The sequence below is a fragment of the Dendrobates tinctorius genome, unplaced genomic scaffold (assembly GCF_039654945.1).
Source record: "Dendrobates tinctorius isolate UK_male_01 unplaced genomic scaffold, ASM3965494v1 ptg000116l, whole genome shotgun sequence".
Classification (NCBI taxonomy): Eukaryota; Metazoa; Chordata; class Amphibia; order Anura; family Dendrobatidae; genus Dendrobates; species Dendrobates tinctorius.
Genome location: NW_027361784.1, coordinates 35,664,536 through 35,680,912, shown reverse-complemented (window position 1 = coordinate 35,680,912; position 16,377 = coordinate 35,664,536). Strand labels below are relative to the sequence as shown.

At 37.9% G+C, this 16,377-nt stretch overlaps 1 protein-coding gene across 1 annotated transcript in view; it reads right to left on the bottom strand.

The window, feature by feature from the left end:
- Positions 1–16,171, bottom strand: part of TG (thyroglobulin) — a 249,352-nt gene extending 233,181 nt beyond the window's left edge. The window contains 5 exon segments of the mRNA XM_073590435.1: positions 9,259–9,418; positions 9,965–10,168; positions 13,748–13,845; positions 14,693–14,801; positions 16,123–16,171. Coding sequence (XP_073446536.1) covers positions 9,259–9,418; positions 9,965–10,168; positions 13,748–13,845; positions 14,693–14,801; positions 16,123–16,171 — 620 coding nt within the window.
- Positions 16,172–16,377: the final 206 nt, after the last annotated feature.

Below are 16,377 nucleotides of genomic sequence, written 5' to 3'. Positions count from 1 at the left end.
ATCTGTAGTAGAAATATACACGATCTGTACTAGAAATATCCATGATCTGTACTAGAAATATCCATGATCTGTACTAGAAATATCCATGATCTGTACTAGAAATATCCATGATCTGTACTAGAAATATACACGATCAGTACTAGAAATATCCATGAGCAGTACTAGAAATATCCATGATCTGTACTAGAAATATCCATGATCTGTAGTAGAAATATACACGATCTGTACTAGAAATATCCATGATCTGTACTAGAAATATCCATGATCTGTACTAGAAATATACACGATCAGTACTAGAAATATCCATGATCAGTACTAGAAATATCCATGATCAGTACTAGAAATATCCATGATCTGTACTAGAAATATACACGATCAGTACTAGAAATATCCATGATCTGTACTAGAAATAACCATGATCTGTACTAGAAATATCCATGATCTGTACTAGAAATAACCATGATCAGTACTAGAAATATCCATAAACTGTACTAGAAATAAACACGATCAGTACTAGAAATATCCATGATCTGTACTAGAAATAACCATGATCAGTACTAGAAATATCCATAATCTGTACTAGAAATATACATGATCAGTACTAGAAATCTCCATGATCTGTACTAGAAATATCCATGAGCAGTACTAGAAATATCCATGATCTGTACTAGAAATATCCATGATCTGTAGTAGAAATATACACGATCTGTACTAGAAATATCCATGATCAGTACTAGAAATATACATGATCAGTAGTAGAAATATCCATGATCTGTACTAGAAATATACACGATCAGTACTAGAAATATCCATGATCTGTACTAGAAATATACACGATCAGTACTAGAAATATCCTTGAGCAGTACTAGAAATATCCATGAGCAGTACTAGAAATATCCATGATCTGTACAGTGAAGGGTTAATTCTAAAATCAGAGCTTAAGTTTCACTTCTCCATTTCTCTGTAAGGTTTCGTTTCTTAATTTTTGTTGTTGTAAGATAAATTTTTGTAATTGGCATGGGCTGTCATGAAACCAGACTGTTCCCATCTGTATAAGGGAGGTGGGAATGTAAAACTCTGAAGAATATGCCATTATACTACTTTCTACGCTATCTAGGTACGGACATATATGTAGTTTCCGGTTTTCTTGCAATATTATTGGCTTATAAAGTGAAATGATGCTATTGGTACTTGAGAACCTTGCATAATTAAGCAAAAGATTATAAAAGATGTGACTAAAATAAAGGGGCTTAGTGATCTCCCTCGATCCTCCCGTACAGAGACCCCCGTCTCCGTGTGGTCATTTGAGTTGCTAGCAACACTGGAATAATTTGGAAATCACTGGCTCAACCGTGAAGGGTTAATTTAGCCCTCCCAAAATAGCTACTCCGACAGTACTAGAAATATACACGATCAGTACTAGAAATATCCATGAGCAGTACTAGAAATATCCATGATCTGTACTAGAAATATACACGATCAGTACTAGAAATATCCATGATCTGTACTAGAAATATCCATGAGCAGTACTAGAAATATACACGATCAGTACTAGAAATATCCATGATCTGTACTGTAAATATACACGATCAATACTAGAAATATCCATGATCTGTACTAGAAATATACACGATCAGTACTAGAAATATCCATGAGCAGTACTAGAAATATCCATGATCTGTACTAGAAATATACACGATCAGTACTAGAAATATCCATGATCTGTACTAGAAATATCCATGAGCAGTACTAGAAATATCCATGAGCAGTACTAGCAATATCCATGAGCAGTACTAGAAATATCCATGATCTGTACTAGAACTATCCATGATCTGTACTATAAATATACACAATCAGTACTAGAACTATCCATGATCTGTACAATAAATATACACGATCAGTACTAGAAATATCTATAATCTGTACTAGAAATATACACGATCAGTACTAGAAATAACCATGATCAGTACTAGAAATATACACGATCAGTACTAGAAATATCCATGAGCAGTACTAGAAATATCCATGATCTGTACTAGAAATATCCATGATCTGTAGTAGAAATATACACGATCTGTACTAGAAATATCCATGATCAGTAGTAGAAATATCCATGATCTGTAATAGAAATATCCATGATCAGAACTAGAAATATCCATGATCTGTACTATAAATATACACGATCAGTACTAGAAATATCCATGATCATTAGTAGAAATATCCATGATCTGTAATAGAAATATCCATGATCAGTACTAGAAATATCCATGATCTGTACTAGAAATATACACGATCAGTACTAGAAATATCCAAGAGCAGTACTAGAAATATCCATGAGCAGTACTAGATACAGTGGGGCAAAAAAGTATTTAGTCAGTCAGCAATAGTGCAAGTTCCACCACTTAAAAAGATGAGAGGCGTCTGTAATTTACATCATAGGTAGACCTCAACTATGGGAGACAAACTGAGAAAAAAAAATCCAGAAAATCACATTGTCTGTTTTTTTTTTTTCATTTTATTTGCATATTATGGTGGAAAATAAGTATTTGGTCAGAAACAAGCAATCAAGATTTCTGGCTCTCACAGACCTGTAACTTCTTCTTTAAGAGTCTCCTCTTTCCTCCACTCATTACCTGTAGTAATGGCACCTGTTTAAACTTGTTATCAGTATAAAAAGAGACCTGTGCACACCCTCAAACAGTTTGACTCCAAACTCCACTATGGTGAAGACCAAAGAGCTGTCAAAGGACACCAGAAACAAAATTGTAGCCCTGCACCAGGCTGGGAAGACTGAATCTGCAATAGCCAACCAGCTTGGAGTGAAGAAATCAACTGTGGGAGCAATAATTAGAAAATGGAAGACATACAAGACCACTGATAATCTCCCTCGATCTGGTGCTCCACGCAAAATCCCACCCCGTGGGGTCAGAATGATCACAAGAACGGTGAGCAAAAATCCCAGAACCACGCGGGGGGACCTAGGGAATGAACTGCAGAGAGCTGGGACCAATGTAACAAGGCCTACCATAAGTAACACACTACGCCACCATGGACTCAGATCCTGCAGTGCCAGACGTGTCCCACTGCTTAAGCCTGTACATGTCCGGGCCCATCTGAAGTTTGCTAGAGAGCATTTGGATGATCCAGAGGAGTTTTGGGAGAATGTCCTATGGTCTGATGAAACCAAACTGGAACTGTTTGGTAGAAACACAACTTGTCGTGTTTGGAGGAAAAAGAATACTGAGTTGCATCCATCAAACACCATACCTACTGTAAAGCATGGTGGTGGAAACATCATGCTTTGGGGCTGTTTCTCTGCAAAGGGGCCAGGACGACTGATCCGGGTACATGAAAGAATGAATGGGGCCATGTATCGGGAGATTTTGAGTGCAAACCTCCTTCCATCAGCAAGGGCATTGAAGATGAAACGTGGCTGGGTCTTTCAACATGACAATGATCCAAAGCACACCGCCAGGGCAACGAAGGAGTGGCTTCGTAAGAAGCATTTCAAGGTCCTGGAGTGGCCTAGCCAGTCTCCAGATCTCAACCCTATAGAAAACCTTTGGAGGGAGTTGAAAGTCCGTGTTGCCAAGCGAAAAGCCAAAACATCACTGCTCTAGAGGAGATCTGCATGGAGGAATGGGCCAACATACCAACAACAGTGTGTGGCAACCTTGTGAAGACTTACAGAAAACGTTTGAAAACTGTCATTGCCAACAAAGGATATATCACAAAGTATTGAGATGAAATTTTGTTTCTGATCAAATACTTATTTTCCACCATAATATGCAAATAAAATGAAAAAAAACAGACAATGTGATTTTCTGGATTTTTTTTTCTCAGTTTGTCTCCCATAGTTGAGGTCTACCTATGATGTAAATTACAGACGCCTCTCATCTTTTTAAGTGGTGGAACTTGCACTATTGCTGACTGACTAAATACTTTTTTGCACCACTGTATATCCATGATCTGTACTAGAAATATACACGATCAGTACTAGAAATATCAATGAGCAGTACTAGAAATATCCATGATCTGTACTAGAAATATACACGATCAATACTAGAAATATCCAAGATCTGTACTAGAAATATCCATGAGCAGTACCAGAAATATACACGATCAGTACTAGAAATATCCATGAGCAGTACTAGAAATATCCATGAGCAGTACTAGAAATATCCATGATCTGTACTAGAAATATACACGATCAGTACTAGAAATATCCATGATCTGTACTAGAAATATCCATGAGCAGTACCAGAAATATACACGATGAGTACTAGAAATATCCATGAGCAGTACTAGAAATATCCATGATCTGTACTAGATATATACACGATCAGTACTAGAAATATCCATGAGCAGTACTAGAAATATCCATGATCTGTACTAGAAATATACACGATCAGTACTAGAAATATCCATGATCTGTACTAGAAATATACACGATCAGTACTAGAAATATACACGATCAGTACTAGAAATATCCACGATCAGTACTAGAAATATCCATGATCTGTACTAGAAATATACACGATCAGTACTAGAAATATCCATGATCTGTACTAGAAATATCCATGATCTGTACTAGAAATATACACGATCAGTACTAGAAATATCCATGATCTGTACTAGAAATATCCATGATCTTTACTAGAAATATCCATGAGCAGTACTAGAAATATCCATGAGCAGTACTAGAAATATCCATGATCTGTACTAGAACTATCCATGATCTGTACTATAAATATACACAATCAGTACTAGAAATATCCATGATCTGCACCAGAAATATACACGATCAGTACTAGAAATATCCATGATCTGTACTAGAAATATACACGATCAGTACTAGAAATATCCATGATCTGTACTAGAAATATCCATGATCTGTACTAGAAATATACACGATCAGTACTAGAAATATCCATGATATGTACTAGAAATATACACTATCAGTACTAGAAATATCCATGATCAGTACTAGAAATATCCATCTGTACTAGAAATATACACGATCAGTACTAGAAATATCCATGATCTGTACTAGAAATATACACGATCAGTACTAGAAATATACACGATCAGTTCTAGAATTATCCATGAGCTGTACTAGAAATATCCATGATCAGTACTAGAAATATACACGATCAGTACTAGAAATATCCATGATCTGTACTAGAAATATCCACGATCAGTACTAGAAATATCCATGATCTGTACTAGAAATATACACGATCAGTACTAGAAATATACACGATCAGTTCTAGAATTATCCATGATCAGTACTAGAAATATCCATGATCTGTACTAGAAATATACACGATCAGTTCTAGAATTATCCATGATCTGTACTAGAAATATCCATGATTAGTACTAGAAATATACACGATCAGTACTAGAAATATCCATGATCTGTACTAGAAATATCCATTATCAGTACTAGAAATAACCATGATCTGTACTAGAAATATCCATGATCTGTACTATAAATATCCATGATCTGTACTATAAATATCCATGATCTGTACTAGAAATATACACGATCAGTGCTAGAAATATCCATGATCAGTACTAGAAATATCCATGATCAGTACTAGAAATATCCATGATCAGTACTAGAAATATCCATGATCTGTACTAGAAATATCCACGATCAGTGCTAGAAATATACACGATCAGTACTACAAATATCCATGACCAGTACTAGAAATATCCACGATCTGTACTAGAAATATCCACGATCAGTGCTAGAAATATCAATGACCTTTTCTGGAAATATCCATGATCAGTACTAGAAATATCCATGATCTGTACTAGAAATATACATGGTCAGTACTACAAATATCCATGACCTTTTCTGGAAATATCTATGATCAGTACTAGAAATATCCACGATCAGTGCTAGAAATATCCATGACCTTTTCTGGAAATATCCATGATCAGTACTAGAAATATCCATGATCTGTACTAGAAATATACATGATCAGTACTACAAATATCCACGATCTGTACTAGAAATATCCATGATCAGTACTAGAAATATCCATGATCAGTGCTAGAAATATACACGATCAGTACTACAAATATCCATGACCAGTACTAGAAATATCCACGATCTGTACTATAAATATCCATGATCTTTTCTGGAAATATCCATGATCAGTACTAGAAATATCCATGATCTGTACTAGACATATACACGATCAGTGCTAGAAATATCCATGATCAGTACTAGAAATATCCATGATTAGTACTAGAAATATCCATGATCAGTACTAGAAATATCCATGATCTGTACTAGAAATATACACGATCAGTGCTAGAAATATCCATGATCAGTACTAGAAATATACACGATCAGTACTAGAAATATCCATGATCAGTACTAGAAATATCCATGATCAGTACTAGAAATATCCATGATCAGTACTAGAAATATCCATGACCTTTTCTGGAAATATCCATGATCAGTACTAGAAATATCCATGATCAGTACTAGAAATATCCATGATCAGTACTAGAAATATCCATGATCTGTACTAGAAATATCCACGATCAGTGCTAGAAATATCCATGACCTTTTCTGGAAATATCCATGATCAGTACTAGAAATATCCACGATCTGTACTAGAAATATCCACGATCTGTACTAGAAATATCCATGACCTTTTCTGGAAATATCCATGATCAGTACTAGAAATATCCATGATCAGTACTAGAAATATACACGATCAGTACTAGAAATATCCATGATCAGTACTAGAAATATCCATGATCAGTACTAGAAATATCCATGATCTGTACTAGAAATATCCACGATCAGTGCTAGAAATATCCATGACCTTTTCTGGAAATATCCATGATCAGTACTAGAAATATCCACGATCTGTACTAGAAATATCCACGATCTGTACTAGAAATATCCATGATCAGTACTAGAAATATACACGATCAGTGCTAGAAATATCCATGATCAGTACTAGAAATATACACGATCAGTACTAGAAATGTCCATGATCAGTACTAGAAATATCCATGATCAGTACTAGAAATATCCATGATCAGTACTAGAAATATAGACGATCAGTACTAGAAATATCCATGATCAGTACTAGAAATATACACGATCAGTGCTAGAAATATCCATGATCAGTACTAGAAATATCCATGATCAGTACTAGAAATATCCACGATCAATGCTAGAAATATCCATGACCTTTTCTGGAAATATCCATGATCAGTACTAGAAATATCCATGATCTGTACTAGAAATATACACGATCAGTACTAGAAATATCCATGATCAGTACTAGAAATATCCATGATCTGTACTAGAAATATCCATGATCTGTACTAGAAATATCCACGATCAGTGCTAGAAATATCCATGACCTTTTCTGGAAATATCCATGATCAGTACTAGAAATATCCACGATCTGTACTAGAAATATCCACGATCTGTACTAGAAATATCCATGACCTATCCTGGAAATATCCATGATCAGTACTAGAAATATCCATGATCAGTACTAGAAATATACACGATCAGTACTAGAAATATCCATGATCAGTACTAGAAATATCCATGATCAGTACTAGAAATATCCATGATCAGTACTAGAAATATCCATGATCTGTACTAGAAATATCCACGATCAGTGCTAGAAATATCCATGACCTTTTGTGGAAATATCCATGATCAGTACTAGAAATATACACGATCAGTGCTAGAAATATCCATGATCAGTACTAGAAATATACACGATCAGTACTAGAAATATCCATGATCAGTACTAGAAATATCCATGATCAGTACTAGAAATATCCACGATCAATGCTATAAATATCCACGATCAATGCTAGAAATATCCATGACCTTTTCTGGAAATATCCATGATCAGTACTAGAAATATCCATGATCTGTACTAGAAATATACACGATCAGTACTAGAAATATCCATGATCAGTACTAGAAATATCCATGATCAGTACTAGAAATATCCATGATCTGTACTAGAAATATCCACGATCAGTGCTAGAAATATCCATGACCTTTTCTGGAAATATCCATGATCAGTACTAGAAATATCCACGATCTGTACTAGAAATATCCACGATCTGTACTAGAAATATCCATGACCTTTTCTGGAAATATCCATGATCAGTACTAGAAATATCCATGATCAGTACTAGAAATATCCATGATCAGTACTAGAAAAATACACGATCAGTACTAGAAATATCCATGATCAGTACTAGAAATATCCATGATCTGTACTAGAAATATCCACGATCAGTGCTAGAAATATCCATGACCTTTTCTGGAAATATCCATGATCAGTACTAGAAATATCCACGATCTGTACTAGAAATATCCACGATCTGTACTAGAAATATCCACGATCTGTACTAGAAATATCCATGATCAGTACTAGAAATCTACACGATCAGTGCTAGAAATATCCATGATCAGTACTAGAAATATACACGATCAGTACTAGAAATATCCATGATCAGTACTAGAAATATACACGATCAGTGCTAGAAATATCCATGATCAGTACTAGAAATATACACGATCAGTACTAGAAATATCCATGATCAGTACTAGAAATATCCATGATCAGTACTAGAAATATCCACGATCAATGCTAGAAATATCCATGACCTTTTCTGGAAATATCCATGATCAGTACTAGAAATATCCATGATCTGTACTAGAAATATACACGATCAGTACTAGAAATATCCATGATCAGTACTAGAAATATCCATGATCAGTACTAGAAATATCCATGATCTGTACTAGAAATATCCACGATCAGTGCTAGAAATATCCATGACCTTTTCTGGAAATATCCATGATCAGTACTAGAAATATCCACGATCTGTACTAGAAATATCCACGATCTGTACTAGAAATATCCATGACCTTTTCTGGAAATATCCATGATCAGTACTAGAAATATCCATGATCAGTACTAGAAATATACACGATCAGTACTAGAAATATCCATGATCAGTACTAGAAATATCCATGATCAGTACTAGAAATATCCATGATCTGTACTAGAAATATCCATGATCTGTACTAGAAATATCCACGATCAGTGCTAAAAATATCCATGACCTTTTCTGGAAATATCCATGATCAGTACTAGAAATATCCACGATCTGTACTAGAAATATCCACGATCTGTACTAGAAATATCCATGACCTTTTCTGGAAATATCCATCATCAATTTCTTTACCTGCTAAAACTTGTCACAACATCAAACACCATCTGGTCTGTCGTGTTCACCAGTTTACACTGGACGGCGTGAAATCCTCCGTCCTTACTGCACTGCGGGGGGCTCCTCTCACCGACACCGTGCAGGATCCGCCGATCTCTGATGGTGCACCTCTCCGGACCTGCAAAGTCAGCATCCATCACAATTAATATTTGCCATGATGGCAGAGTCCATTGTCTTCCCGACATCATTGTAGCCCTGTCCTCTATTACATCACCCCGAGCGGACAAGTCCCTGCCCCCGAATTATATCACAACTCTACTCTCCTGAAATACTCTGTGCTGCTGAAGGCATTGAGCCTTCCGCTATGTACACGTCAATCGCTTCTTTCACACTTCGAAACACTATTCGTTGTTTACACAGGTCACTGCGTCCTGCAAGATCAATACATTCACCTCCTGCTGTCGTAGCAAGTCTTGGAGAAGGTCATGAGTAGATGTCTTCAAACTTAGAACTTTCATGTTTAAAGGGGTCAGAGTTGGGGTCTCTGTATAGAGAGACAAAAATTCCAACTCCTCTTCCCTCTACCGTTAAGTCAGATAGTCAAATTCTGTCTGTATTTAGCCACCACTAGGGGGAGCTCACTGAACGTGAATTTATACAATCCGCCCTCTAGTGGTGTCTGCTGGTAAATGCTATAATGTAAAGCTCTGTGCATATGACTCACATTGCTGTGGTGCCCCCATCTGGCGAGTGCCGTAGATCTCCATGCCTTCACTGTCTACACACCAACACTCGCCCAGTTGTTGATCACATTGCACAGGCTCGTAGTCCCCCGAATCTCTGCAGCGCGGGATGAAGGACGTGGAGCTGCTGTTCAGATATCCACCCAATAAGATCTGCTGCTTCTTCAGCCGGCAAAAGGATAAACCTAACAAAGAGAATAAAAGAAGGCCCCCCATAGATGTGATGGATAGAAGAAAAGGGGCTCCACGATGTATGAAAGTATGAAAGTGATAGAGGACAGACGGGGCAAGGTATAATTCTACTCACTGATTATTATTTACAGTGGGTACGGAAAGTATTCAGACCTCTTTAGATTTTTTACTCTTTGTTTCATTGCAGCCATTTGGTAAATTCAAAAAAGTTCATTTTTTCTCATTAATGTACACTCTGCACCCCATCTTGACTGAAAAAAACAGAAATGTAGAAGTTTTTGCAAATTTATTAAAAAAGAAAAACTGAAATATCACATGGTCATAAGTATTCATACCCTTTTGTTTAGCATTGAGTAGAAGCACACTTTTGAGCTAGTACAGCCATGAGTCTTCTTGGGAATGATGCAACAAGTTTTTCACCCCTGGATTTGGGGATCCTCTGCCATTCTTCCTTGCAGATCCTCTCCAGTTCCGTCAGGTTGGATGGTGAATGTTGGTGGACAGCCATTTTCAGGTCTCTCCAGAGATGCTCAATTGGGTTTATGTCAGGGCTCTGGCTGGGCCAGTCAAGAATGGTCACAGAGTTGTTCTGAAGTCACTCCTTTGTTTTTTTAGCTGTGTGCTTAGGATCATTGTCTTGTTAGAAGGTGAACCTTCGGCCAAGTCTGAGGTCCAGAGCACTCTGGAAGAGGTTTTCATCCAGGATCTCTCTGTACTTGGCCGCATTCATGTTTCCTTCAATTGCAACCAGTCGTCCTGTCCCTGCAGCTGAAAAACACCCACATAGCATGATGCTGCCACCACCATGTTTCACTGTTGGGATTGTATTGGGCAGGTGATGAGCAGTGCCTGGTTTTCTCCACACATACCGCTTAGAATTATCACCAAAAAGTTCTATCTTCGTCTCACCAGACCAGAGAGTCTTATTTCTCATAGTCTGAGAGTCCTTCATGTGTTTTTTTTTTAGCAAACTCTATGCGGGCTTTCATTTGTCTGGCACTGAGGAGAGGCTTCTGTCGGGACACTCTGCCATAAAGGCCCGACTGGTGCAGGGCTGCGGTGATAGTTGACTTTGTGGAACTTCTCCCATCTCCCTACTGCATCTGTGGAGCTCAGCCACAGTGGTCTTGGGGTTCTTCTTTACCTCTCTCACCCAGGCTCTTCTCCCACGATTGCTCAGTTTGGCTGGACAGCCAGGTCTAGGAAGACTTCTGGTGGTCCCAAACTTCTTCCATTTAAGGATTATGGAGGCCACTGTGCTCTTAGGAACCTTGAGTAGTGCAGAAATTCTTTTGTAACCTTGGCCAGATCTGTGCCTTGCCACAATTCTGTCTCTGAGCTCCTTGGTCAGTTCCCTTGACCTCATGATTCTCATTTGGTCTGACATGTACTGTGAGCTGTGAGGTCTTATATAGACAGGTGTGCGCCTTTACAAATCAAGTCCTATCTATTTTCATTAAACACGGCTGGACTCCAATGAAGGAGTAGAACCATCACAAGGAGGATCACAAGGAAATGGACAGCATGTGACTTACATATGAGTGTCTGAGCAAAGGGTCTGAATACTTATGACCATGCGATATTTCAGTTTTCCTTTTTTAATAAATTTGCAAACATTTCTGCATTTTTCAGTCAAGATGTTGTGCAGAGTGTACAGTGGGGAAAAAAAGTATTTAGTCAGTCAGCAATAGTGCAAGTTCCACCACTTAAAAAGATGAGAGGCGTCTGTAATTTACATCATAGGTAGACCTCAACTATGGGAGACAAACTGAGAAAAAAAAATCCAGAAAATCACATTGTCTGTTTTTTTTTCATTTTATTTGCATATTATGGTGGAAAATAAGTATTTGGTCAGAAACAAGCAATCAAGATTTCTGGCTCTCACAGACCTGTAACTTCTTCTTTAAGAGTCTCCTCTTTCCTCCACTCATTACCTGTAGTAATGGCACCTGTTTAAACTTGTTATCAGTATAAAAAGACACCTGTGCACACCCTCAAACAGTCTGACTCCAAACTCCACTATGGTGAAGACCAAAGAGCTGTCAAAGGACACCAGAAACAAAACTGTAGCCCTGCACCAGGCTGGGAAGACTGAATCTGCAATAGCCAACCAGCTTGGAGTGAAGAAATCAACTGTGGGAGCAATAATTAGAAAATGGAAGACATACAAGACCACTGATAATCTCCCTCGATCTGGTGCTCCACGCAAAATCCCACCCCGTGGGGTCAGAATGATCACAAGAACGGTGAGCAAAAATCCCAGAACCACGCGGGGGGACTTAGTGAATGAACTGCAGAGAGCTGGGACCAATGTAACAAGGCCTACCATAAGCAACACACTACGCCACCATGGACTCAGATCCTGCAGTGCCAGACGTGTCCCACTGCTTAAGCCTGTACATGTCCGGGCCCGTCTGAAGTTTGCTAGAGAGCATTTGGATGATCCAGTGGAGTTTTGGGAGAATGTCCTATGGTCTGATGAAACCAAACTGGAACTGTTTGGTAGAAACACAACTTGTCGTGTTTGGAGGAAAAAGAATACTGAGTTGCATCCATCAAACACCATACCTACTGTAAAGCATGGTGGTGGAAACATCATGCTTTGGGGCTGTTTCTCTGCAAAGGGGCCAGGACGACTGATCCGGGTACATGAAAGAATGAATGGGGCCATGTATCGGGAGATTTTGAGTGCAAACCTCCTTCCATCAGCAAGGGCATTGAAGATGAAACGTGGCTGGGTCTTTCAACATGACAATGATCCAAAGCACACCGCCAGGGCAACGAAGGAGTGGCTTCGTAAGAAGCATTTCAAGGTCCTGGAGTGGCCTAGCCAGTCTCCAGATCTCAACCCTATAGAAAACCTTTGGAGGGAGTTGAAAGTCCGTGTTGCCAAGCGAAAAGCCAAAAACATCACTGCTCTAGAGGAGATCTGCATGGAGGAATGGGCCAACATACCAACAACAGTGTGTGGCAACCTTGTGAAGACTTACAGAAAACGTTTGACCTCTGTCATTGCCAACAAAGGATATATCACAAAGTATTGAGATGAAATTTTGTTTCTGACCAAATACTTATTTTCCACCATAATATGCAAATAAAATGAAAAAAAAACAGACAATGTGATTTTCTGGATTTTTTTTTTCTCAGTTTGTCTCCCATAGTTGAGGTCTACCTATGATGTAAATTACAGACGCCTCTCATCTTTTTAAGTGGTGGAACTTGCACTATTGCTGACTGACTAAATACTTTTTTTCCCCACTGTACATTAATGACAAAAAAAAGGAACTTTTTTGAATTTACCAAATGGCTGCAATGAAACCGAGAGTGAAAAATGTAAAGGGGTCTGAATACTTTCCGCACCCACTGTATCTATGTTCTATGTGACCTGAATGTCCTCTGATATTTTCTGTATGAGAGATAGATGCCATTTTTGTAAACTCTGCAGATATTATTCTTATTATCAGGTGACACCATTTTTGGACTATTTATAAGGGACATATATTTTATCTGTATAGTGTGGATTTCACTTTCTATGAAGAGATAAGAGATCTGGTAATAATATTTCTGCTTACATACGGCCGGCGACCCCGATACTCTACTGCCCGGGAGCTCAGCGCCATCAGCGTCTACACACCAGCAGGTGGCGCCATTTCTGCCGCACTGGATATTCCTATAATAGAGGGGATGATAATAAGCAGAATAAAGAAAACATCAAGGGAACTTGTGAAATCAATTAATCTTACAATTCCTGTTATCTCTGTAGTCAGTACATGACATTAAATCTCTAAGGATGATGCATGAAGTGGTGATGTGTGTCTATTATTGTTCCACTCCTGGTTTTGGCTTACAAATACTGATGTAAAATACTGGCCGTGTGAACGTGGCCACTCAGATGAGAGCAGTCCTTGTATTACATCAAACACTACATTCCCCCTATAATTTTGGAATTTTCATTTATACACTGAGTAAGTTTTGTTCCTATAACATCATCTTGGACAGTTTCTCAATGCTGTGTAACTAGAGGAAAGAAAAGGGGAAGAAATTAGTTTTATTTGTGGAAATTTTTCATTTTTAAGCTAATTTTAAACTTTTAAAATTGGAAAACGCCCCTTTATGTGTTAAGATGTTGCTGCCATCTAGTGGTCAAATATCAAACTGCATTACAGTTATAGTCAGGTTCAAGTAACAAACATCCAGAAAAAAAAAAAACCGCACGGAAGACTTACGACTTTCTGCCTCATTGGAATTAATATTTTTATTTATTCATTTTTTTTGGCTTATGGCTTGATCTTGAGTCATGGCGATTGGATGGAAGAATGATTTGTAGGAAGATCGATCTTGTGCCATGCTTAGATAGTTCCACCAGGGTCTTCTTTATATGAACTAAAACCCCCTTTTAATGCTCAGCTGACATCATAGGTGCCCATCATTAACCAGGCGACAAGTTCCCCATAGTCGTCTTATACTGTAGCCCTGGAGATTGCGGCTGAATACACAGTGATATGCTGTATCCTTACCTGTATTGTCCCTCCTCCGAGCATTGCGGGATGTAGGTGCCTCCGCTAGTCAGGGCCTTTTCTCTCGCAAGTTCACATGGTAGCAGAGGTTGGGAGTCCAGCTGATATTCTGTGTGAGGGAGATGGAAATAATAATTGAATTGTCAGCGGACAGGAAGATTGGAGAGGATAGGAGAATTTTCTCTGGTTACATCTCTATGTGTTGTTCTTCTTTATAGGCACATTGTGCAGGTACATAGAGATACAGCTCTATATAGCAATACTCCTCTGTGTACTAAGTTATATATATTTATTTATTACATAGAGGTGTGCTAGTATACAGTGCTGTGAAAATTAATTGGGACAAAGCATTTGTTTAAGTAAAATCGTAAGTTGGTTACCAGTCGGTAATTCAAACCAGTTTTAATGGCTTTGAACAGGTTTGAGTGCCTGTTCAAAGCAGTTAAAACTGGTTTGAATCACTGACTGGTAACCAACTTACGATTTTACTTAAAAAAATGCTTTGTCCCAATTAATTTTCACAGCACTGTATACTAGCACACCTCTATGTAATAAATAAATATATATAACTTAGTACACAGAGGAGTATTGCTATATAGAGCTGTATCTCTATGTACCAGCACAATGTGCCTATAAAGAAGAACGTCAAATATGCAGCCACAGAAAATTCTCCTATCCTCAGTATTGCAGCGTCACAGCTAAAACTGCATTTATATGAATTTTAAAATATAAAATGAATGCGTAAAAAAAAATTGGCCAACAAGTTGTTTCTTAGAAATATATTTTTACATGTTAAAAGGCATTGCCCATGCTTGGTTAAAAAAAAAAAAAACACTCTGTAGCCACATATAGTGTCTTCAGGCTTCATCCCAAGCCTGAACAATGCCTTTAGCCCCTCACCTCTGCTGCCATTTTTTGTTTTTTTATGGTTCGTATTTTTCCCTCCCCTTCTTCCAACAGCCATAACTTTATTTTTTTTCTATCACGATAGCCGCATATGAGCTTGTATTTTGTAGGACAAGTTGTAGTTTTTTTAATGACGCCATCCATTTTTCTATGCAAATACTGAAACACTGAGTGGTAAAAAATTCCAAGTGGGATGAATTGCTGAAAAAAATGTTTTGTTTTTCAGTATTCATTCATCACTGTTTAACATTTTTTATATTTACCCAGAAGAGAATGAAATGGTAATTGGAGGTATGTAGGTGGTGTGGTGAGGGGCATAACAGAGCTGGGGTCCTAAACCCAACCGATCACATGACATTCCACTTCTCTAATGATCGCTTGTGATATAGATACAGTACAACGCACAGTGTAAGTACAAGAAGGGTTACACTGTCAGTCACACTGTAGCACTGTCCCCCGGACTCTAGAATTCAGAGATTGCAGGGATTTCAATAAAGCAATGACTAATTATACCGAATCTTTACCTATAAACCTGTAGAACCGTAACGTCCTAATTCTACCACATTTTTGCATAGTCGCCTATTCGATAAAATGATGCAGGCACCGTTTTTTCTATTACTGGGTTGATTTTACTCCTTCTAGACTCCTCTGGGATTTAGGACCTGGGAGTTCCTTAGACTCAATTCACACCAAGTTAATCAGACTCTGATCAGAGTGGGATCCCTTTTTTTTATTCCAGAGGATGGAGAATAAACAAAAACTTTAATATGTTCTCCATC